A 25,449-nucleotide genomic window follows, 5' to 3' on the forward strand; every position below is an offset into this window, starting at 1 on the left:
TTTGTTCCATAACTGACATGCTTGTTACAATGGAGGCATAAAATTTAGTTTAAAAACGGTAGCTGTCAGAGATATCAAATCAGTAGAAGGTTGAACAATTTCATTTAATAATTCTCGCTACTACAAATGTGCCTTCACAAAAGGAATGCCTAACAAAAGTGCTTTGGCATAGGTGTCAGACATTACAGCTCTATATTAGTCAGCATGTAACCACTGTACCATTCAGGTGCTGGTCATTAGAGGGTGGACAAGAGGAACATATCCCTGGGAATGCGACAGCAGCAACAGCGTCATCAAAAACTATACAAGTTAATGGAGAAAATATTTAAATTATATAAACAGAAAAACAATGGGGTTATGAGGGGGTGGAAGAAAGAGAACAAATAGGAAGGAGCCTTTAGGTAAAAAAAACCACATAACTCATAGAAGAAATATGCTGTGGGAGGGAACAAGTTACCTGCATCTTAAAACATGTTACAGAAGTTACCCTTGCATGTATGATTTCTATGCAGCAACTTGCTGTTCAGAAGTTCAAGCGGGTTACTAAAATGGCTTGGCAACCACTACAGGTCATCTGGGATGTGAACGGGGAAGCAACTACACATCCACAAATTCATGACTTCAAAACGATATTGGGCTATATTTTGCAGTCAGCAAGAATCAAACACTTGGACTTGTGCATGGACTTTTATACTAGAGCCTCCTGTGGGTCAACTTGTCTTGTCAGAACCAAGAAAATAAAGTAGCAGTCAGCCAGAGAACGGGAATTCTAGGGTGGTAAATTCCAGAGTGGCATGGATTACAAAAGCAGAATAATACTCAGTAACTCAAGTTTTACTCTGGTTTTAGTTTCACATCAGTACAAGGTGTAGGGCTCCATTCTGGTGTGCAGTTGTCAGAATTTAGTAAGGTGGAGTGAAAACAGCTGACAGAGATCGGCTTGAAAGTATTGTGAATAGTGAAGAGGATACCGATGGGCTTCAAGAGGATGTAGGCAAATGGGTAGAATGGGTAGATATGTGGCAGATTAAATTTAATGCAAAGAAGTGTGAAGTGATACGTTTGATCAGAACAACAAATGGAAGCAATACAAAGTAAGGGATGCAATTCTGAAAGGGGTGCAGCAGCAGAAAGATCTGGGGATGTATGCGTATAAATCATTGGAGGCAGTAGGGCAAATTGAGAAAATGTGAATAAGACATAAGCTTTATAAATGGTGGCATAGAGTACAAAGCAAGGAAATTATGATGAGCCTTTATAAAACATGACTCATCCTCAATTGAAATATTGTGTCCAATTCTGCACCTCACACTTTAGGAAGGACATGAAGGCTTCAGAGAGAGTGCAGGAAAGATTGATGAGAATTGTCCCAGGAATAAGTTTCAAGGCTACACTGGAAAAACTAATGTTGTTCTCCTTGGAGAAGAGGTTAGGACGAGATTTGATAAACATGTTCAAAATCATGAGGTGCCTAGATCAAGTAGACGGAAATAAACTGCCCATTGACAAAAGCGCAGAGAATCAAAGGATACTGATTTCAGCTGATTGGTAAAATGGATGAGTTTAGGATCTGGATTTCACTGTCTAAGATGACGGTGGAGGCAATTTCAATCAACGATTTTGGAACAAATTTGGAAAGGCGCATGAGGAGAAAAATTGCATACCCATGGGGAAAGGACAGAGAGGTGGGATGGATCATCTAAATTGCTCTTGCAGAGAACCAGCATGAGTTCGATGGGCAGAATGGCCTCCTTCTGTGCTGTAACTGTTTAATTCTAAACCATTGTAGCAGCACAGCACCCCCAATAATTACATGGGACCTGTGTGAACAGGACAAGCAACTATGCATCACCTTAACCAGATTGGAGATTGTCAATGTGCAGAGCCTGAATCAGGAAGTGCAATAATTCATTCAATGGCAAATCAAGAAAGAGAGAGAGAGAGACTAACAGTACCGGCAGAGTATTAAAAAAAAAAATCATCTTTTAAATCTCTAACAACAATTTAAATCTGAAGGAATGAGACTCCACAAATGTAAAAGTTTATTTTCAGTGCCAAAAGGATTTGTTTGGCAGTAATTAAGATTCATCATGACCCAAAATGTTGGTACTTAGACTCAAATGAACAAACCATAATTTTCTGTGCAAGTTCAGTCTGCATTCATGACGCAAGTAAGGAACTACATGGCAGTCAGTGTTTTTTAATCAGGATTCAGATGAGAAGATGCAGTTTCTGCACAGCTTATGGAGAAGTAGCACATCTTGGACTGTGGATTTTCACAATTAACCGTGCTTTGTGCTCACCTGAAGTTGCAGTCCAATTTGTGCATCAAAAACCAATTTATCGTCCATTAAAAATAATAAATTCTGACCAATTATATCCAAGTCCAATACTTAACAAAAAATGATCTTTCACTCATGTGGCATTGTGTTACAATAAATTGGCTGTATTAAGCAATGGGTAAAATGCTGTTGCATTTAAACCAATGGTAACATGAGAAAGTGCACTCCAATCATGCAGTGAAAATAAAAGGCTAAAAAGTTGTCACCAGAGAAAATTACTTACCATACACCACTTTCTATTTCATAAACCCAGATTTCATCATTCGGTAAATAAACTTCATTATTTTCATATGTCTGCAAGAGAAAATAATTACGTCTTACACCTTCTTGCAATCTTAGTAATATTTTGAAATATGTACTAATCGTCCAAAATTTGAAAAAGATGTAACAAAATTTGCTTAAGAAACATGTGAAAATTACTTGGCAGGAACAAAAATTATTTCACGTAAATGATTCAGCACAAAGTGAAAAACTGCAAGCATTTGGCCCATAAAAAGGTATCCTGAAGCAACATCATGGAACTGGTCATATCAATCCTTCACAGAAAAGGCCCAATCTGAATGATACATTGTCCACCAAGTTCCCTGTTCTGCAAAGTTTATTTCATTGATACCAGCAAGTTACTGCTTAAAATATCCTGTAAGATTAGTAGCCAGGTATGGTTGTTCTTGATGCAAATTAATGTTTTTGTACTAGGAAAATTAATATTGGGAAAGTGAGGATGCGAATTGATACTTTTATGGCATGCATGGCTACTGAAATCAACCCCGCCCCAATCTACAAGCAGCTCCCTGGGAGCATATTAGAAATTATCAGGTTCCTTCAAGGGCACAGGCACAGGTTTCCCATGTTAGAGAGGATTGTGGAGAGGAACTACATTTAATATGCAGTTCTCATTGCTATTTTTGTACTGTACAAAAGATTGCAATTGCTGCTTTAGAATATTTCTGATAATCCTTTCAAAAGGTTCTGCACAATTAAATTTAAAAACCAGACAAATTAATGTGATATTATTTTTAGACCATCTAGAATATCCAGTGAAAGATTAATAAATCAGTGATGAGTGTAAATAATGCATTGTGCTTGGTGCATTGTTAACTGAATGCTAGATAGCTGTTAATCATTCAATCAACAATATGCAAGTACCATAGAAATCCTTTGTCCTCAGAATTATGGTAAAAGTAATCATCTCCAAGCACGAGCCTGATTAGCAATTAAAAAACAAATTTTCCTTCTTTCCTCAGCTTCCAGCTGGCTTTTACTCTGCTGCAGGGGAAGCCCAAAAAGCAGCGGACAGAGCCTTAAGTTTACAGACAAAATCTGAAAGTGACATTACAGGAGTCCTGTCCTGCAAGTTGATTGGTTGGTAAGCATTGGCTAATGGTCTCTAACCTTTTTCAGCACAAGATCACTTTTAGAATATAAATGCTGCACAAGAGCTTATCTTAAAAATTCAACTTTACTAAACACCCCAAAAATTTCACAGGAGGTGTATGTGGAACCAAAGTAGGCCTTCATCTTGAGTGCACTTGATGACAGAAGAGAGTACCTCTCTGTTTACAAGTCCCCAAAAGTCTTTGTCCCTTGACCTAACTTTCATTCAATGTTATTTTGCATGGTGATGACTTCCAGTCAAGTCCACTGTTTTGTTCAAACACCTGCTGAAATTTTGCACGCATTGTCTTGTGATGCTGTTGCAAATTACTTTGTTTACTCAAGACTACACAATTTACAAATGGTCTCGTCTTTGACGTATGAAAGAAATTCTTTCCCATTTCTGGTGGAAATAGTAGGTTTTTGCCCTTTTGAAGGTCCCTGGCTTCTCACTTGCCATTCTGTCTTCACCCAGTTTATTCCAAATTTTGGTGCCAGTGAGAATCTTGTTTCCCAAGTATTGCGGATTTTTGGCATGGTTCGGCAGACAATGAGATGATTCACTCATCATTCGGAGAATCCCAAGTTTCGCACAGTTCAGCAGGCAATGACAATCGACTTGTCAATCGCGATCAACTATTTGGACACCTCAGGTGTAGGCCTTTCCGGACTCAACACGAGTGACAGGTGAGGTATATTATATCACACTGTCAGTGCAGCTTGGTCATATGGAATGTGCATCCAGTGGGGTGTGTAAAGTCATGTAGGCGCAAAGTGCCCTAGATACAGGGCTGATGTACACTGCTTTGCATGGACCTCTGTTAATGCTTCAATAATTGAAGTGAATTGTCAGACATATTAGTCTTTAATTTTTCAAATCTGTTACTAGCTAATGGAATTACCTAACACTTAGCATCAAAGGTCAGCTCCTGAACTTGCTTTGGCAGCATACAACCAAACGTGATATCAAACAGCCCCACTCATTGGAGGCATTCCTAGCACAAAGGAAAATGGCTGTGGTTGTTGGAGGCTAATCATCTCAGGCCCTGGACATCATGCAGTAATTCCTCAGGTTGTGGCTCAGCTCAACCATCTTCAGTTGCTTCATCAATGATCTTCCCTCCATCACAGTGTCAGAAGTGGGGATGTTTGCACAGTGTTCAATGGTATTAATAACTCCTCAGATCTGAAGCAGTCGCACAAGCAAGCATCAAGACCTGGATAACATACAGGCTTGGGCTGTTAAGTGGTAAAACAACATTTGTGCCACACATGCTGGACAATAATGATCTCCAGAAAAGATAAAATATAACCATCTTCCCTTGACATTCAATGGCATTACCATCAGAGTCCCCCACCACAACCATCCTGGGGTAATTACTGACCAGAAAACAACCACATAAATAATGAGGTTATAAGAACAGAGGCTGAGAATTATGTCCAGTAACTCACCTCCTGGCTCCCCAACGTCAGTTCACCATCAACAAGTCACAAGTGCGAAGTGCGATGGGATAATCCCCTACACTTACATGGATGAGTGGAGCTCCAACAACATGAAGTTTAACACGTTTCAAGATAAAATAGCCCTCTTATTCACCTTAAACATTCACTCCCTTCACCACTAGCACAAAGTGGTATCAGTATGTACAAGATGCACTGCAACAACTCACCAAGACCACTTCTACAGCACCTTGCAAACCACCTCAGTTACTCCACAGAAGAAAAAGGACAGCTGTGTAGCAACATCATCACCTGCAAATTCTAAACCACATCACACATCATCCTGACTTGGAACTATATCACCTCTCTTCCACTGTTGCTCGGTTTAAATTTTGAAACTCGCTTGATAACAGCATTTGGGTATACCTATACCACTGGGACTGCAGCAGTTTGAGAAGACAGCTCCTCACCACGACCATTGACGAGCAATTAGCATTATTGAGCAATTTCCACTTTTCTTTCCTGAAGTCACACAAACAACTATCATCAGGGTTTTCATCGATGCTGTTCTTAATGCTTTCACTTTCAGAAAAAAAATCCCTGGATCATTGTTCTCGTATTAACACAGATACCATTGCGTTTGCCAATCATTGCCCATTTTTTTCCCCCAATTGTGCATACATTTCATGCAATCAAATTCCTCCAGTATCCTTTCCTTTCAAGTAAAGGATACCACACTGGGCTTACACATTAAATTGTAGTTGAATACCTTTTGCTTATTCACATCTTCATTTGCCTTACCTTGTGATGCTATCAGGTTCCTCATCAGATCTGACATAATGGACGCCAGATTTCTGTCTTTTTTGTCAATTTCTCAAAGCACCATATGACTTTGGACCTTCTTTTCTTCCAATCTAGCAGCACCTACTCGTTTTCAGCAGTAGTTAAATATCCTACTACCATGCAATTCTGACATTTAACCTTCTTATAAAACAGAGTCTTGGTTAAATGATTTACTTGATCCTGTCTGCAACATTGTTGAACAACTTTATTCACTCCATTGCAAGAGCAAAATACTTCAGATGCTGGAAATCTGCAAGAAAAATAAAAAAAGCTGGAAACACTCAGCAGGTCTGTCGAGAGAAACAGGTTGATGACCTCTGTTTCACTCTGGAGTAGTTAAATCTTGTGGCATGGAAGTCAAGACGACAGCAATCTCCATTCCAAGTGATATTTTGAAAACTCAAACAGGTGTTATGTCTTCTACCAACTTTTTCTGGTGTAATTTTGTTTATTTCAAACCATAGACACAGCAGTCTCTTCTTGCATCAAGCAGTCCAAAGTATTTTCACAGCTTACCATCCACCGAGAAACATCTTAATCACCCTTTTGCCTACTCTGATTCAACTTGAAATGTTTCATGAGTGGCTTCAGGTTTAGATGTCTTTCCTTAGGCTGGACAAGGGCAGTCAGATTCTTAATGAACATATGCCAACATTAATAAAAACAAATAATAAAAGATAAGGTAGACTATTAGCCAAGTAATGAACAGTCTAATATTCAATATTTTGAATAAAGTGCTATGTTTATTCAGATATATACAAGAATGAACACTGGTAGTAATAACTGGGTATTTTTACTTTCAGATCAAGAGTATAATTGCTATAAAATGTTTGCTTTCATCAGGGGTCCATCTAGCACTTCACTGGCTGTAAAGCTGTAAAGTACATCCTGTGGCTGTGAAAGGCACTATATAAATGAAAGTTCCTTTAGTGTTCAGTCAACAATATCCAAGTACATACATATCAGCAGTTGCTAAATTTCCATGAAACAACCACTTTCATATGTACATTAATTATTTTACAATGTCACTGTAACAACTGCCCTTTCATGACATCACAAAGAGTCTCAACTGCTTTAATTATTTCAACAGCCTTGAGGGATAACATTTTTAAAACGCACTGAAATCTATTATTCTGGTTTAATGCCCAGAAACAAAGTTATTTCATTTACCCCTTAAGTAGTTTGTTGGTAACTCAAGTTACAAAGCCTTGGATGAGTTCAGTTTAAGATTCCTCATTGTACATTTACTAATTAGAGTAGTTCAACTTTAAACTGAAATGAAAGTGACTTATAACCTTTCTTTCCCAGTCTTTCCATCAATTACTCAACAGATCACTAACTGGGCTCTTGTTCTATCTAGCAGATGTCTACAGATGGTTCACAACTAGATTGACCTCTCTCCTTTTAACCATTTTCCCCCAACAGGATAACGGAGAACAGAAACTTAATTTGAGTAGGACTGTGGCATCACTCAATCTTGGTGGAGTTCTACCAATGATGTGGCGATGCCAGTGTTGGACTGGGGTAGGCACAGTAAGAAGTCTCACAACACCAGGTTAAAGTCCAACAGGTTTATTTGGTATTACGAGCTTTCGGAGCACTTCCCCTTCATCACGCGATTCGCCTGATGAAGGGGCAGCGCTCCGAAAGCTCGTGCTAGCAAATAAACCTGTTGGACTTTAACCTGGTGTTGTGAGACTTCTTAGGGGTTCTACCAAGCAACTAGTTTCATTTCCCCCATGAACAAGATCAACAAATTCTATGCATCGTTCAGGTGTGTGGCAATTTGACTTTATCTGGAACATGTTAATCCAACAATCCTGATTTGTGGGTTACAACAGTCCGACAATCTGCAAAAGAAAATGCTCCTGTAGTTGATAAAATGTTCCAATTAAATATCAAATTGAAGGCGCAAATGACAGTTGTAAGCAGCTGGGTTGGGAGAATAGAATACCTACAGTGCAGAAGGAGGCCATTCGACCCATCGAGTTTGCACCTACCACATAATCCCACACGTAACTTCACATATTTACCCTGCTAATCCCCCTGACACTAGGGTCAATTTAGCATGGGTTAAAAAGCACGCTTGAGCAGTCCCACACTTTTCCAGAGGCATGAAGCACCGCTTTATTGGGTCAGCACCTACCACGTAGCCGCCCCACACATAGAGAAATCCGTCGTTAAAAACCGCGTGGTGGTGGTTCTCTTGTATTTTCCGTGACCAGTATTGGGATTCTGCCATTTTATTCCCGGAGCGCCCTCCTCTCGTTGTCTTTTCTCTCTCTCTCTCGACGCCGGCCGCCTCTCTCCGCCCAGTTACACCCGGCTGCCGCTCAATGCAGCGCGCACTCAATCAGCACACACAGCCCCTGCCCAATCCCAGCGCCTTGGCCTATCAGGTGGCGGGCAGCACCGTCCCTCGCGGCGTCAGCGCGAGCGGCAAAGCCCTCCACGAGGCGCCCCGCGATCGTTGGCGTTCGAAACGGTCACCAGGTCGCGCGGTCAACCCCCCCAATGCACACCTCCCTTCATAACCTTCAGGGTAGAAAAGCCATGATCAACCATGGGCTATCAAAGTGAATGGGGGAGTGAGGGAGGGGCGGAAACACATCTCCATCATCTCCTATTCAAGTCGCTCTGATGAAACGTGCAGGGTAGTTTTGGGTAGCAACAGATTCTGGGGCTTGGATATAATCGCCCAGCCCACATTCGCGCGGTTTTTTTTCGTACGTGCTTCTAGATTGCCACTTAAGGGTGAGGTATAAAAAGAGACACATAAACTATCCTCTCTGGAGGAAAAAAAAGTTCGTTCTTTTGGCTAAAGAGCGCAGGAAAATGTGAGGGCTGGGGCTGGGGCTGTTGGAGGCTAAAGAATGCAGGAAATTGGGCAGGGTGGGGGGCTAAAGATTGTAGACAATTGGGTGGGCAGCTGAAGAATGCAGCAAATTACGGGGTGGGGGCTAAAGAATGCTGGAAACTGGGAGGGATGGGGAGGGGCTAAGGAGTAGGAAATTGAATGGGGAAGGCTAAAGAATGCAGGAAATTTGGGCCGGTGTGGGCTAACGCAGAAATTTAGGAAGTTGGGGGAGTTTAGAAATGCAGGAAATTGGAGAGTGCGGGAACTAAGAAATCCAGGAAATGATTGGGGGGGGGGGGGGGGGGTTGGTTGATTGATTGGGGGGGGGGGTTGGTTGATTGATTGGGGGGGGGGTTGATTGATTGATTGATTGGTGGGTGGGAATAAGTAATCCAGGGACTATTGTTGATGGTGGATTTGGGAAACTCTGAAAACAGGAAAATGTTTGCAGATGATCATTTGAACTTACTACTTAACAAAATGGGAAATGTGAACCCATTGACAGCTGGACATGACTTTGGACTTTGCTGTAAGGAATATAATTCAATGGAAGTGTGGTGTGTGATAAGTATAAAAGGGGAATGTTTCTATTGGGTCACTAAAACAGTACAGCATTCACCAGCAAGCGGTGGAGGAACTGGAATTGGAGCTTAAAGATGTGAATAAAAGATAAAAAAGTTGAGAAAAAATGCACAAGCAGAACTCACGAGAGGTCCTATCATGAAACTTGAGAACAGCCAAGGGAATCCCATGCAATGGATACTATCAGTTCTGTGATCGATGAGAACTGCTCATCTCAGAGTGAAGGATTTGATCCATGGCGCTCATGTGGGACATCCTGTTTCATCCACTGCAAGAGTCACCGTGCTGTTGAAGCAGAAATTAGAGCAGAGCTATCATTCACCAGAGCCATATTAGGAATCCTTTCGAGATCCAATTGAATGATCAAACTACCAGTCATGTGGAAAACACAAATGAGCTGGAGAAATTGGCATTCTGCAGAAATGCAGAAATTGTCTTGTGTTTGAGGGTGCTGAGGTGGACGTAGCAATGACAAACCCAAAGAGAGAACACAACTATTGAACAAGTTAGCAATTCAGGAGAATTGTCTAACTAAAAGACAAGGAGGAAGAAATGTTGAATGTAGAAATAGAGGCTGTTACAACTTCAAACTCAGTTCTCTGAAAACATGCAAAGCATGAGAAGGTAGAGATCATCATCAAAAGCTGTTAGAAGGGAATGTTGAATTCACCTTGGAAGAAACTCTAAAAAATCAATGGATTGCAAAAGTGGATGCATGGAATAAAAAACTGCTCAGGTCGAAGCAGAAGATTGGTTGATACGGAAGACAAAAGGAAGAGATTGGAAAATGAAGCCACTCATTGGAAAATGAAGCCAATATCTAGTTGTGCTAAGAGAGAACGAGACAAAGCAGCAATTCAGGTAGAGAAGGAAAATGAGATTACATGCCAGAACAAGATTGCGGAAATGGTTACACAATAGAAATGCAAAAGAATCAATACGATAGCATAGTCGATGGAAAACATGACAAATAGAAATGCTAGGAAGAGAAGAAATTTTATCACGACCTGTGACCTAAGTACCAGAAATCGAGTATCACGACCACTTCCTTCATAAGTGACAAACTGAAATTGTGCAAGAACTGTCAAGATGCAAGACTGTGTTGTATTGCAGTGACAGTACCTACATGCATTTTAGAGTAAGTTGCTTGAAAGAGAAAAGATTCAGTGGTTTGGAGAGTGACTCCATCCGCAGAGTGAAGTATGTAATCCTTGATCAGTACACAATCTAGGACAGAACTTGGAAAGCAGCAAGCCTGTAGGGAAGAATCCCATGCAAGACTATATTTGGAACTGTTCATAGTTGAAGCTTTCTAGAAGTGTTATGCTAAATGCAGGCCTCAAGATGCCTCCATTGAACAATCACTACACCAATTTACAAATGTCTAATTTGTATGTATAATGTTTATTTAAGATTTGGGCTGAGTAAGTCGATTTTATAAGAAATTTAAAGGGGGAGAGATGTTGTGTCTGTCTCTTTCAGATGGTACAGAAGTGAGTCACCTGATTTGAGGGACCAATGGAAACCGAGTGAGTGATCACACCAGAGGGTGACATCCTCTCAAGCAGAATCATCTAGGAGCCATGTTGTATGCATGCAAGGACTAGAGCACTTCTCTTAGGCAGCCCAGAGCTGCAACCTCTTGTACTAAGTTTCTCTTATCAATCAATACCTTTTGTTCCTAACAAAGTCTGAAATCTCTTGACTTCATCACAACATAACATTATTTACCTGTTGCTGTGAAAATCTTAAACGTGAAATCTTGTCGTGTCATCCCTTTCAGCTATTAACTGGAAGTTTGAATTTCTGTTTAGAAATCATTAATCTCTACAAGGCTCATAACTGTGTGATTTTGGAAAGGGGAAGCAGACTTTTAGATGAGCTCTATTTATGAAGGTGGAAAGTGGGAGGCTAGTCAGAAGAGCATTGAAATAATCAAGTCTTGAGGTAACAAAGGCATGAATATGGGCTTGAGCAGCAGATGAGCTGAGGTATGAATGGAGAAAGGTGATATTATAGAGGTAGAAGTTGAGTGATCTTGGTGATGGAGCAGATGTAGTTGGTAGCTCACCATAAGGACAAATGTAACACCAAGGTTGCAAACAGTCTGTGGTTAATTTCAGATAGTGGTTAAGGAGAGGAATGCAATTGATGGTTAGGGAATGAATTGTGTCAAGGACCAAAGACAATGGCTTCAGTCTTCCCAGTATTTAGTTGGAAGAAATTTCTATTCTGGATGTCAGACAAGTAGTCTGAGAAATCAGAGACAGTGGAGTAGTTAAGAGAGATGAGGCAAAGATGGTGTCATCAGGATACATGTGGAACCTGACATATTTTCTGATGTTGTCAAAGGACAAATGTGTGTGAGAAACGTGAGGGGATGAAGATAGATCATTGGGTAATTCCAGAGGTAATGGTGCAGGAATGAGGAGTAAAGCCATTTATTCTTTGGGTATGATTGGATAAATAAAAATGGAGCCAAGTGAGTACGATCCTATCAAGCTGGATGACTGAGAAGGTGCATTGGACAAGGATGATATGGGCAACTGTGTCAAGAAGGATGGGGGGATAGTTTAGCACTATCAACTACTAAGCATCTTGAATGCACCTTATGGTATTTATGTGCGATACTCACCCAGACAGACCAGTCAGATCCCAGGTTCAATCTTGGTATGTGCTCAGTTAGCTGATCTCAACCAAGATGACAATGGGTACATTACAGTTGGCTTCAGGGCCCTGAACTAGGAAGGAAAGAAATGGCAATTATTTGCACTCCTGATCTCTCTCTCAATAACTCACTGGAAGTATTTAAATACTTGCCTGGGAGTCCCACAGTCAAATAGTTTCCCAACAACTCAAATGTAATGAATGGACATCAGTCAATATACTGCAATGCACGGGGTTGGGGATATGTTAGCTTGGATAGAGGATTGGCTAACCAACAGAAAGCAGAGTGGGGATAAATGGGTCTTTTTCCAGTTGGCAAGCTGTAACTAGTTGTGTGCCACAGGGTTCAGCCCTTGGGCCCTGACAGTTTAACAGTCTATATCAATGACTTGGATGCAGGGATAGAATGTACTATAGCTAAATTTGCAGACATTGCATTGGTGGGAAAGCAAGTTGCAATGAGGAAATAAGAAATTTACAAACGGATATGGATAGGTTAGGTGAGTGGGCCAAAATTTGGCAGCTGGAAGTTAATGTGGATAAGTGAGAGGTCATCCATTTTGATTGGAAAAATAAAAAGCAAATGATCTAAATGGAGAGAAACTTCAAAATGCTTCCGCGTAGAGGGATCTGGGTGTCCTTGCGTACAAATCGCAGAACATTAATATGCAGGTGCAGCAGGTAATAAGGAAGGCAAGTGGAACTTTGGCATTCATTGTTAACAGAATAGAATGTGAAATAGGGACATACTGTTAAAATTGTATAGGGCATTGGTGAGACCGCATCTGGAGTATTGCACACAGTTTTCGTCCCCTTACTTGAGGAAGGATGTAAATGCGTTAGAGCTGGTTCAGAGAAGGTTCACTAGATTGATTCCAGGGATGAAGGACTAGTCTTATGAACAGAGATTGAGCAAGGCCTATATTCACTGGAATTTAAAAGAATGAGAGTATATCTAATTGAGGTATATAAAATGCTAAAGGAGATTGACAGGGTAACCATAGAGCAGAAGCTTCCCCTTGTTGGATATTCTAGAATGAGGTGCCATAGTTTTAGGGTAAGGGTGGTAAATTTAAAACATAAGTGAAGACAAATTACTTCACTCAAAGGGTCGTGAATCTGCGGAATTTTCTACTCCAGAGTGCAATGGATGCCAGAATTTGACGAGATTGATAGGTTTTTAATTAGTCGAAGGATGAAGGGTTATAGACAGCTGGTAGGAAGGTGAAGATAAGCTTGAGATTAAATCAACCATGATTGTATTAAATGGCAGAGCAGGCTCATGGGGCTGAAAATTGTCTACTCCTGCTCCTAGTTCTTACGTTTTTATGAACTACTGCTGTCAGGAGAAGGCAGGGGAAGAAAGTTAGCAAGAATACAGAGCGGAAAGGTGTTACAATATAGAATTTTAAGTTAGAATATCAGGAGATGAAGGAAATATTAAACATTTCCATAAAGGCATTCAAAACAAATTGAAATGGGAAATTGGAACCAGTGAAAAATGTTATCCTCTGGCAAGAGAGTCAGCATGGAACAAGGGGAGAGGAATCGTCAAACAAATTTACTGGAGTTACTTGGGAAAATGATCAAACTTTTTGACAATAGAGATTCTATGCAGGCAATGTACTTAGATGTCATTGAATATTACCATGACAAAACCCCTGAAAAAGATTTTATTTGACAAAATTTCCAGAAATGGAGTCCAAGTCAATCCATTGCACCGCTAACTTCCTTAGTAAGCAAATTGTGATATTAACTAGCCAATAAAATTAGACTTAAAAAATATCAAAAATTATAGCTTATAAATTTAATCTTAAATCTATAAATTAAAAATCAGAATTTTATCTAAAAGTTTAAAAATAGCAGTTACTCTAAAGTTGAATATTTTAATAACTATGCAGGTATAATTATCCTTCCCATATTTCTTAGCATTCACACTTGATTGAACAACAGGAAGGGGGAAAAAAATCAAAAGTCGCCTGAGTGTTTCTGATTTAAAGGTGCAAATCGGGAGGGGGAGAGGGAAGGGTGCAATCTTTCCTTCCTCATTTTCCCACCATGCCTATGCTTGAATTCTGGGGAGGAATTGTGAGGTGAAGATTGAGGCATCTCTGTCCAACATGAACTTTGGAGCAGCATACAATCTGGTGCAGCTTTCATCTTCCCTGATCAAGAAAGAAGCTAGTTTCAACTCATCCTCCCAGCCCAGTTGAATAGTGGACAGTCAGATAGCACTGTGGACACTCGCAATGCTGCTAGTCACATGCTCCAAACCTCTTGTGCCACACCTCAAAACCATGATTCCTGCAACACAAAACACTTTGTGGTCCAGAAACGATTCACAGCTTCTCTTTTCACATTCAATTTACCGAGTGTTATCTTCCATTCTTAGCAGAACTGAATTAAGAATTCTTAGGACCTTGGGCAACACAAACATATAGTGGTCCCCTTGTTACCTGGACAACTATCTCCAGTAAAACACAAATGTGTAGTTAAATTTGATGAAGAGAGACATCTATGGAATATATTGCACCAACAATAAGGCAAATCAATATCAAATATACTACAATTAAATTAACCTGCTTGATTTTACTTAGAGCCCCCATTTTTAGGAGTGTCCCTGCATGTGTTATTCCAACCCAGTGGCTGCGATACATGCTAAGCTTGTGCAAATGTGATCCCAGAGCCATACCTACTGGAAAATTTGAAAATACACCAATTAATTTTCATATAACTTGCAACTCACTCTTGGAGAAAGTCCTCTAAAGAGGAACAGAGCAGGGCCAAAACTCCCATGAGAGAAAGTGACAAAAGGGACAAAAAACTGGCAAAAGCCACAATTCAAAGAAGCTGAGTTGGGCTGTTATACGGTCTGTAAATTCAGAGCCATGTTCAGAAAGAAAAATTAAGGTGTGCAGCGGAGTTCCCCAGAGGTCAGTAATGGGGATCCTTGCTTTTCCTGATGACCTGGACCTTGGAGCACAATTTCAAAATTTTCAGATGCTATGAAATTTGAAGCATTATGAACTGAGGATGATAGTGTAAAACTACAAAAGGACATAGACAAGTTGGTGGACTAGGCGCACAGGTGTGAGATGAAATTTAAGGTGGAGAAATGTGAAGTGATTCATTCTGGCGAGAGGAATATGGAGAGACAATATAAAACAAAATAGTACAATTCTAAAGTGGGTACAGAAGCAAAGGGACCTGGGTATATATGTGCATAAGTCATTGAAGGTGGCAGGAGAGGTTGAGACAGCAATTAATAAAGCATACAGTATCCTATGTTTTATTAATAGGGGCACAGAGTACAAGAGCAAGGAGGTTTTGTCGATTATTTATAGGACAGTAGTTTGGCCTCTAGAAAGTACTACATCCAATTTAGGAACGAAGTGAAGGCATTGGCGAGAGTGCAGAAAGCAACATTGTATCAAAATCCTTTTGGCAGTTCATGTACACACATCAACCATCTTTGTTACCTCTTTAAAGTAAAACACTATTTCCCTTAAGAAATCCATACTGGCTTTCCTTAATTAACTCACATTTTGTTTTGTCCCAAATTATTGTTCCTAGAAGTTCCCACCAAAGTTAAACTGATTGGGCTTATCTTTACACCCTATTTTGAACAGAAGATGAAGAACTTCAAGATAGATCAGAGAAGTTAGGTCTATTTTCTTTGAAGAAAAGGCAGCTAAGAAGAGATTTGATCGAGGTATTCAAAATCATGAAGGGTCTGGAACATGTAGGTAGGGGAAAACTGTCCCTACTATTTAAAGAAACAAGAATGAAAGGCCACAGATTTAAAATAATTGGTAAAAGAAGCAAAAGCGATATGAGAAAGAACTTTTATCACACAGGGAGGATTAAGACTGGAATGCACTGCCTGAGAGTGTGGTGGAGGCAGGTGCATTGAGGCATTCAAACGGCAATTAGACTTTTGCCTAAAGGAAAGACCATTGATTCTAGTAAGATTTCTTCTTGAGTAGGAAAACCAATGTCTTCTGAGATAGACTCTTTCCTTCAAAGACTATTTCCTCGGGTGGATGGAGCTATTACAAGGGGGCATAACTATAGGGGTCGTGGTGGGAGATACAGGAAGGATATCAGAGGTAGGTTCTTTACGCAGAGAGTGGTTGGGGTGTGGAATGGACTGCCTGCAGTGATAGTGGAGTCAGACACTTCAGGAACATTTAAGCGGTTATTGGATAGGCACATGGAGCACACCAGGATGATAGGGAGTGGGATAGCTTGATCTTGGTTTCAGATAAAGCTCGGCACAACATCGTGGGCCGAAGGGCCTGTTCTGTGCTGTACTGTTCTATGTTCTATAAACTCACAACTTTTAAGTAGCAGCTCTGGTTTACCTACAGGCAATAGTGCAAGAGAATTCCAATCCTTCCTTTGATTGATCCTATTGAGTTCAAAGCTCAAAGAAAATGGGACTGCATACACCCTACAATTGAACCATGGTGACATGTGGGGTGATTTCATGTGTTAGGATGGTTGAATCTATCTCCAGCCACCTTCATCTGCAATAACTGATTCTAAGAGGTCGATTTTGATAATGGGTGGTTTGCATGCATGCCAAAGGAGTATAAGTAATGTTGAGAAATACTATTTCATTGTATAGTTATTATTAAAATAGTCCAATGAAAACAAAGAAGCATATGCCACCTTTCCATTTATCAAGTGAGCCCAGCATCTGCTGCTTTTCACTAGAATAATGACTCCTGACCCACAGAATGCAAAAACCAAGTGATGACGTAACGTGCCACACAAGAATTAAGCTGTATTAATTCATGGCACAAGATAAAAAAACTTTGAAGTTTGACTGTGAAAAGCTGGAACCTAACTCTGTACTAATTTAGAAATCCTGAATATGTCCAAACATCAATATTCCTATTATTCCTCAATCTAGTTTTTCTTTCTACTGCTTCAGTTATTTTCTCTTTCCTTATCCATTTTTCCTGTTAGTCACTCTGACACTTTGCTCCAATTACTTGCAGCAATAACATTACCATATAGCCCAGCCACAGGGAAGACCAGGTGACTAAAGGAGAGTGGGAACAAACATACACTATGAACATCAGAGTGAAAGGCAGCAAGAATTTGGCTTAGCATATCTGATGCAGAGTAGTCCAAGAAGCCTACTTCATGGAATACTGCCATGCAATCAATATTTCTACATGTGAAGTTTTAAAATTACATCTATTGCAGCAACTGGTTCTGCACCACTCCAGGCAATAACAGGTAATTTCGTAGGTTATACACATCGTGGTTGGATAGTACAACTTATCAAGCAGTATATATATATATATATATCCCATGTTATTCATCCCTTACAACAAAGAACTCTATTGAAAATTTGAACTCCATCCTAACACTATCCTCATCAAAGTGAGATGGGAGACTTACAGATATAAGTACAGATGGATTTTTTAAAATTTAATATAGTGTCACAAGTAGGTTTACATTAACACTGCAATGAAGTTACTTTGAAAATCCCCTAGTCCCACACTCCAGCGCCTGTTCGGGTACACAGAGAGAGTTTAGTATGGCCAATGCACCTAACCAGCACGTCTTTGGGAGGAAACCCACACAGACACGGGGGGAACGTGCAGACTCCACACAGTCACCCAAGCTGGGAATTGAACCCGGGTCCCTGGCACTGTGAGGCAGCAGTGCTGATCACTGTGCCACCTAATGGTGTAGTACCCCCAGTTATTTCTAATGATCTTTTATTTGTGGTCAAGTTAAAAAAGATGAATAATAAACACAATGCACGTGGCCTTGGAAAGATACATACCATATTTTACAAATGTATCAAGGTCAACTATTTCAATATCGCACTGCTGTTACGTCATGTTTCTCAAAGGGAGGATAAACATAAAAATCAAAAGGATGCCAAAATAAGCAAAAACGTTCGGAGGAAAGAAAACTCACTGAAAACAAATCAAAATAAATTAACAGCTGACACTTGCTGACAGACTCACTCAGCTGTGTTTTCCTTTCCCAGAGTTTCTTATCCTGACCTAATGATTTCCAATACCGGCCCCCACTCCAACTTCGTTTTTTTCCTCTTTTCGACGGTATATCTCTTTTCTCCCTCTTCCATATTATATATCAGATTGCGGTCAACATAACGGGCATTGGGTGGTGTAATGCTGTTGACCATGATGGCCCTCAAAGTACAAGACAGCAATAGAAACGACCATGTTGCTGGTGCCAGATACGACATTGAAATCTCTGAAATCAGTAGCAGGCACCAGATGATTTAATTTCTCAACTTCGCACAGTGTAAACACGCACAAGAACCAAAAACCTCGTACTAGGATGGAAATGATCTTGCATCTTCTGAGCATTATACTGGTTTCTAATCCACAAAAGGCTAGACAGATGGAAGGTGTAACCCAATCTGTAAGTGCCCGGGCGCTAGCAGGATCCAGCCGGGCTCTGCCCCTGGGACCAGAAACTTACCACATAACCACCCCACACATACAGATAGTTGCCATCGAGAACCGCACAGTGGCCGCTTCTCTCCTCTGCCACCCAGTTAATTGCGGAATCGGCCATTTCCGCCCCTCAGTCCGCTCCGCTGTCCCATCCGGGCCTTCGACAGGGGGAGGAGGGACGATCCGGGAAGTGAAACAAGCTCAAAATGCAACAGCAGCAACAACAACGACTGCTGACAGTCACAGGCAAAGGATGCAGTGTCTGCTCTTGCAGTTAAAACCATTTCGAGTTGTTAAATGAAACACGAATGCATTTCCTATTTTTATCATTTATGTTATGCAGTGCTCCTGTGCATAGTACTTTTATAGAATATATATATAGGATGTGTCACAGCTTGGTTATGGCTCCTGTTCTGACCAAGACTGCAAGAAACTACAAAGAGTTGTGAAGGAAGCCCAGTACATACACCAGTGGTTCCCAAAGGGTGCGGCGCGCCACACTGGTGCGGCGAGAGAGGATGGCAAGTGTGGCGGGAAGATTCAAGGACAATCAAATAAACATTTAAACATGGATAGATATTTTTATGTAGCTGCATTGTGTGGTAAACCACTGTTAGCTTATTACCTGTATATGTGACATGCCTGGACACATCCCTGCCGGCCCTACCTGAGACTCCTTCCCCCCCCCCCCCCGGTCCAGGTATAAAGGTGACTGCTCCCCACCCCCCTGCCTCAGTCTAGACCAGTTCATCGGCATAGGTGTGCTCCAAGTCTTTTGCTAATAAAAGCCTATTTGTTCTTGCATACAAACTAGTCTTTGCTCGATTGATGGTGCATCACATTGTTTTACACTTTCTGGATGTCCTATGATCATATTATAAAGTAGTTGTGTTCTATGTTATGAATCAAGCACTGCTAGGAGTTGTTTTTTTTTTGTTTTTGAATGTATTTCTTATCAATAAAAAATTCGGTGTGGCGCCAGCAAATTTTTATTCCGCAAGTGCGGCCCAGTGAAAAAAGTTTGGGAACCACTGACATACACAACCAGCCTCCCATCCATTGACTCCGTCTACACTTCCCGCTGGCTCAGAAAAGCAGCCAGCATAATCAAGTACCCCACGCACCCCAGACATACTCTCTTCCACCTTCTTCTATCAGGAAAAAGGTACAAAAGTCTGAGAATATGTACCAACCGACTCAAAAATAGCTTCTTCTCTACTGCCATCTGACTTTTGAATGGACTTACCATATATTAAGCTGATCTTCTCTACACCTTATCTGTGACTGCAATACTCTATTCTGCACCCTCTTCTTTCCGTCTCCCTTATGTACTCTATGAACGCTAGGTCTCTATAGTGCATAAGAAACAATACTTTTCACTGTATCCCAATACATGTGACAATAATAAACCAAATCAAATCATATATTCATAGACAGTCTCTCAGGATGGAGGATGAATTGCTTCCATTCCAGCTTGATGGGTCCTGAGATGGTTGATGAATCCAACGAGTGACCTGCAGACGTTGCCACATGTGGTGCTTGGTCGGGTAGCTTGCTTGGAGCATGTGCACTCTTTCTGACTTCACTTCTGCATGTTCCCAACAAAACGCTCATAATTTTCTCCCTCTTCCATATTACATATCAGATTGCGGTCAACATAATGGGCAGCATGGTGGTGTACTGCTTTTGGCCAAGATGGCCCTCAAAGTACAAGACAGCAATAGAAATGACCATGTTGCTGGTGCCAGATACGACATTGATATGTCATCTCTGAAATCAGTAGAAGGCACCAGACAATTTAATTTCTGAACACAGTGTAAACCCGTACATGTACACGAACAAAAACCTAGTATTAGAGTGGAGATGATCTTGTATCTTCTGAGCATTACACTGGTTTCTAATCCACAAAATGCCAAACAGATGGAAGGTGTAACCCAATCTGTAAGTGTCTGGGCAATGGGCGATAGCAGGGTCCAGCCAGACTCTGCACTGGGACCAGAAACTTACCACATGACCAACCCACACATACAGATAGTTGCCATGAGAACCACACAGTGGCCGTTTCTCTCCTCTGCCACCCAGTTAATTAATCTCTCACAATTTTCAGTGCCTTTGAACTTCCTCCATTTTGGTTGGTCACAGGTCAGTCTCCCATGAATCGGCGGGAATATTTGATCTTTTCAGGGATGCTTTGAGTACATCCCTAAAGCATTTCCGCTGTCCTCCTGGGAATCTCCTGTTGCAACCGAGCTCCTAGTAGTGCAGCTGCTTTGGGAGTTGATGTCAGGCATATGAAAATATGTCCTGGCCAGCAGAACAATTTATGAGTGATTATCATCTCGACACTGGGCATGTTGGCTTGAGAGAGGACAGTACTGTTGGACTGCCTTTCTTGCCACAGCATTTAGAGGACTTGCAAAGGCATACTGGTGGTATTTCTCCAGTGCTCTAAGGTGCCTGCATAGATTGTCCGAGTCTCAAAAGGAACATGCAACATGGGATCACTGTTGCCCAGTAAACCATGACCTTAGTGACCATGTTTCACATCCTGGTTCAGAAATGCTCTTTTCCTTAATAGACCAAAGGCTGAGCTGTCACACTGGAGGCGATGATGAATTTAATCGCCTAAGTCTGCCTTCATTGAGGAGGCTCCCTGGATGTGGAAAATGATCCACATTTTCCAGGATCCCACCTTTGATTGTAGTTGATAGGGAGGTGTTGTGCAGTGGAAGCTGTTGGAAGAGAACCTTAGCCTTCTAGATGTTTAGTGAAAGGCCCATTTATATGCTTTGGAGAAGATGCCTACAATGACTTGGAGCTCAGTTTCTGAGTGAGTGCACACAAACATGATCTGCATTCAAGAGCTCAATGACTGAGGTTGTAGTGGTTTTGGTTTCAGATTGAAGGGGGTGCAGGTTGGAGAGTTTCCCATCTGTTCTGTAAATTATCTCCACACTGTATAAAGCATGAACCTGGTTCCACTTTTCCTTTTAGTACCCTTTAGCCCTGTCTCTCCTTTCAGAACAATTTTTTCTCTACACCTTCTCTGCCTGCTGGTAATCTGTTACCCTCTTGCTAAAAGTATACTGCCTAAAAATGTGAGTAAATTAAATTCTCCTTTGATATCTAATATAAGATTTTAAATCCTAAATCTGAAATTTTCCCTCATTTAAATGAAATGTGGACCTCCTCAAAATTAAATAGCCAGATGATAATAAAAACAGAAAATGCTGGAAAAACCCAGCAGGTCTGGCAGCATCTGTGGTGAGAGAAATGGAGTTAACTTTTTGAGTCCGTATGACTTTTTTAGAGTCTATATTCTCTGCTGCTCCTATTCACTTCATTCCTTTCAAACTTATCCTCCACAGCCTTACATCTTGCTTTGCTCTACCATTTCTGCTACCTCAGCATTTCACCAAGGTCTGACTAATTTCTCCCAAATTTTCTCTCCTTTTCATCCACTCCCTATACTCCGTTTTTAAAAATTCATTATTATGACTGGGGGAGTCAACACCCATGGGAACCCATAGCCTGGGCAGAGTCCATGTCCATTAATTTCCATTATTAAATAAGACACTTCCTAAAACTTACCTCTTTGACCAAGCCAGATGACAATACTGCAGTGATATATGCTGGCATATCTAACATTTTATCTGTTTGTTATTGTCACCAGTTTTGGGTACAGACAACACTTAAACTGCAGTTGACTTGGGTAAAGACAACATTTAAACCCAGAGTTCTCAATTTCTAAGCTTTAATAACTTGTGCACAAGTGAGACCACAAAGCAGAGCAAATGCAGGGAGTTCTGTTGATTCATACAGAAAATGCATTAGTTATAGTTAATTACAGCAAATGAGAAATTAGCAACTTTCTAATCCTTCATTTGCATACATATCCACCAATCATAGCATAACCTTTTGCCCTTTCTTATCCAATAGAAAACTGTCTCCTGCCAATCCTTCATTAGCATATGTCCCCATATCTTGCTATTTGGAAATTGTCATGGTAACTTGTTCTTTGTTTTCATCCTGTGTCCTGGCCTGGAATGCAGTGTTTATGGAACAAGGTTTTAGATTTAGTCACCTATCCTGAATGCATAAGCGCTGGCCTTGTTTGGCTAATAGTCGTTTTCCATTACTTGACAGACTTTTTTTTTGACAATTATGGAACTTTAATTTTCACAATTGTTTGTAACTTAACATCCATATTATCACATTGCAGAAATAGGTTGATATTTTTCCTACAATTGTACAGTGACTACATTCCAAAAGTACTTTAATTGGTTGTAAAATGCTTTGGGATATCTTAAGTTCTGAAAGGCATAAAATATAAGTCTTTTTTCCACCTATTTCATTATTTGAGAATGTACTTTAGTATATGCATTTATTTACATATTTTAGGCTGCATACAGTGACACCACAAGTGCTGGACTGAATGGAAAGGTTTAAGTAATTCTCCCATCAATCACACCTGCAAGTGACTAGGATTGATTTTACATATTATTATGTAATAATACTTACTGTACTTAGCTGGAGAAATAATCGAGAGGCTCTGAATCGGTCATGCATTTTGTTTGCTGCAATTTGTAAAGACTCGACTTAATAGACATTGATGAGTAAATTGTTGTATTCTGTAAGTCCCACCCCACTTCAAACTCATTGGCTAACACAATGATGCCAATAATCATTTTGTTTTCACTGTTCTTTTTCACTATGCCATCCATTGTCATTAAAAAAAATTAATCTTTGACCATGCCATCTTCCCAGCTGCCTCTATTTATCCATTTTACCCTAAGCAGCTCCTTGCTTCATTGATATCACTATCTCTTAATTCCGACATCCTTTCCAGTCTGTATTCTCTGTGGTTCCTACTCCATTAATTTCAAACTTACTCCCACAGCCATACATCTTGCTTTGTTCTATCATTTCTACTACCTCAGCACTTCACCAAGGTCTGACTAATTTCTCTCAAATTCCATCTCCTTTTCATCCACTCCCAATATGCCATATTTCCATTATTAAGTAAGACAATTCTTAAAACCTACTTCTTTGACTAAGCTTTTGGTCATCTGACCTAATGTATCTTTATGTGGCTTGGTGTCATATATTTATTTATAAGGCTTCTGTGAAATACCTTGGGACATTTCATTACCTTAAATGTGCTATATAAATAAAAGTTGTTGTTGTTAGATTTCCTTTACATCTTCTTCAGTCTGCTCCTACTGCAGTCCTTCCATTCTCTCCTGTGCTCATACTTAATAATTTCCCCCAAAGCAGGAGCCATACCAAGCTGTGCTACACCCAGAAAGAATGCTTTCTATGGTGCATCTGTAAAAGTTGGTGAGAGTCGTAGCTGACATGCCAAATTTCCTTAGTCTTCTGAGACTGTAGAGGCCTTGGTGGGCTTTCTTAACTAATGTCGGCATAGGGTACCAGGTCAACTTGTTGATGATCTGGACACCTAAAAACTTGAAAATCCCTTAGTCACCACACTCTGGCGCCTGTTCAGCTACACTGAGGGAGAATTTAGCATGGCCAATACACCTAACCAGCACGCCTTTTGGACTGTGGGAGGAAACCGGAGCACCTGGAGGAAACCCATGCAGACATGGGGAGAAGGTGCAAACTCCACATAGACAGTGACCCAATCTGGGAATCAAACCCTGGTCCCTGGCACTGTGAAGCAGCCGTGCTAACCACTGTGCCGCCCATAAGTTTTGGTTGGGAATTTCAACCTGAAGCTTCTGGCTCAAATGGTAGGGTGCTAGCTAAACACAGCTCTACAAAAGCTGCCAGACCCCAAAATGTTCTACCTCTTCAATGCTATCACACGCCACAACCACAGAGGGAGACTCATTATCTTGTATTGGATAAATAACCTCGATCTTGCTCCGTAAGGAGGGTGACAGTAGCTTTTAGGACATGTTAATGCTGCTGGTGGAGATAAACACAGTAAGAAGTTTAACAACACCAGGTTAAAGTCCAACAGGTTTATTTGGTAGCAAAAGCCACACAAGCTTTCGGATTCAAAATACATGAATTTTAAACCCTTAATTATTGAACTTTCTTAACAAAGGAAAATGTTAATTGCATTTTATATACGCACATATGAAGTATTATTTTAGTACTGAACTGCACGGGGACGCGTTATAATGGAAAGGAACCATTTTAACATAAACTTGCTAACATTGACGGTGTGCTTTCTGACATTTCTCAGATCTGTGAAGCAGTTGGTTTTGTAATACATTATTCTCTACTCACGATCTCAGGATTTGCTACCAAATAAACCTGTTGGACTTTAACCTGGTGTTGTTAAACTTCTTACTGTGTTTACCCCAGTCCAACGCCGGCATCTCCACACGGTGGAGATAAACACAGAGTCAGTCCCAGCTGTTTTATGAATGAGCAGCTTGGCGCCCTTCCAAGAAGCCGTCTGCGTTCCGCTTTGTGACGAATGCGGCGATTTGGCGCCAAAGCTGCAGGATGGCGACTAAAGTCAAGAGCAAAGTTTCAGCTGCTTTTAAAATGCACGGATTAATCCTGAGATCGTGAGTAGAGAATAATGTATTACAAAACCAACTGCTTCACAGATCTGAGAAATGTCAGAAAGCACACCGTCAATGTTAGCAAGTTTATGTTAAAATGGTTCCTTTCCATTATAACGCGTCCCCGTGCAGTTCAGTACTAAAATAATACTTCATATGTGCGTATATAAAATGCAATTAACATTTTCCTTTGTTAAGAAAGTACAATAATTAAGGGTTTAAAATTCATGTATTTTGAAATAAATATAAGCGAACCTCCAAGTCACGGTACATTGCTCCATATCCGCCTATTTTTGAAGTAACTTCATTTCCACAGCTTTTCCGGTTATTATTGTTCAGAGCTAATG

At 40.6% G+C, this 25,449-nt stretch overlaps 2 protein-coding genes across 8 annotated transcripts in view; one reads left to right on the forward strand and one right to left on the reverse strand.

Annotated features, from left to right (window-relative positions):
* The window catches only part of LOC144507210 (kelch domain-containing protein 1), a 60,834-nt gene extending 40,239 nt beyond the window's left edge, over window positions 1–20,595 (reverse strand). For 3 of the 7 annotated variants that reach the window (XR_013500048.1, XM_078234139.1, XM_078234141.1), the window contains exons 1-2: window positions 18,583–18,722; window positions 2,566–2,636 (exon numbers count right to left, since the gene is read on the reverse strand). Coding sequence is in view for 3 of the 7 variants with exons in the window: in XM_078234139.1 (XP_078090265.1) it covers window positions 2,566–2,636; window positions 18,583–18,678 (167 nt within the window). In the remaining 4 variants the exon portion in view is untranslated. Of the gene's footprint in view, window positions 1–2,565; window positions 2,637–5,957; window positions 6,250–12,073; window positions 12,180–18,098; window positions 18,115–18,582; window positions 18,723–20,576 lie in introns of those variants that run through there. The other 4 variants (XM_078234142.1, XM_078234140.1, XM_078234143.1 and 1 more) reach the window with 4 other exon arrangements.
* A 4,393-nt stretch (window positions 20,596–24,988) lies between these two features.
* Window positions 24,989–25,449, forward strand: part of pole2 (polymerase (DNA directed), epsilon 2) — a 45,601-nt gene continuing 45,140 nt past the window's right edge. The window contains exon 1 of the mRNA XM_078233199.1: window positions 24,989–25,105. Within this exon, the coding sequence (XP_078089325.1) occupies window positions 25,041–25,105 (65 nt within the window). The 5' untranslated portion in view covers window positions 24,989–25,040. The remainder of the gene's footprint in view (window positions 25,106–25,449) is intronic.

The sequence above is a fragment of the Mustelus asterias genome, chromosome 18 (genome assembly GCF_964213995.1).
Source record: "Mustelus asterias chromosome 18, sMusAst1.hap1.1, whole genome shotgun sequence".
NCBI classification, from domain to species: Eukaryota; Metazoa; Chordata; class Chondrichthyes; order Carcharhiniformes; family Triakidae; genus Mustelus; species Mustelus asterias.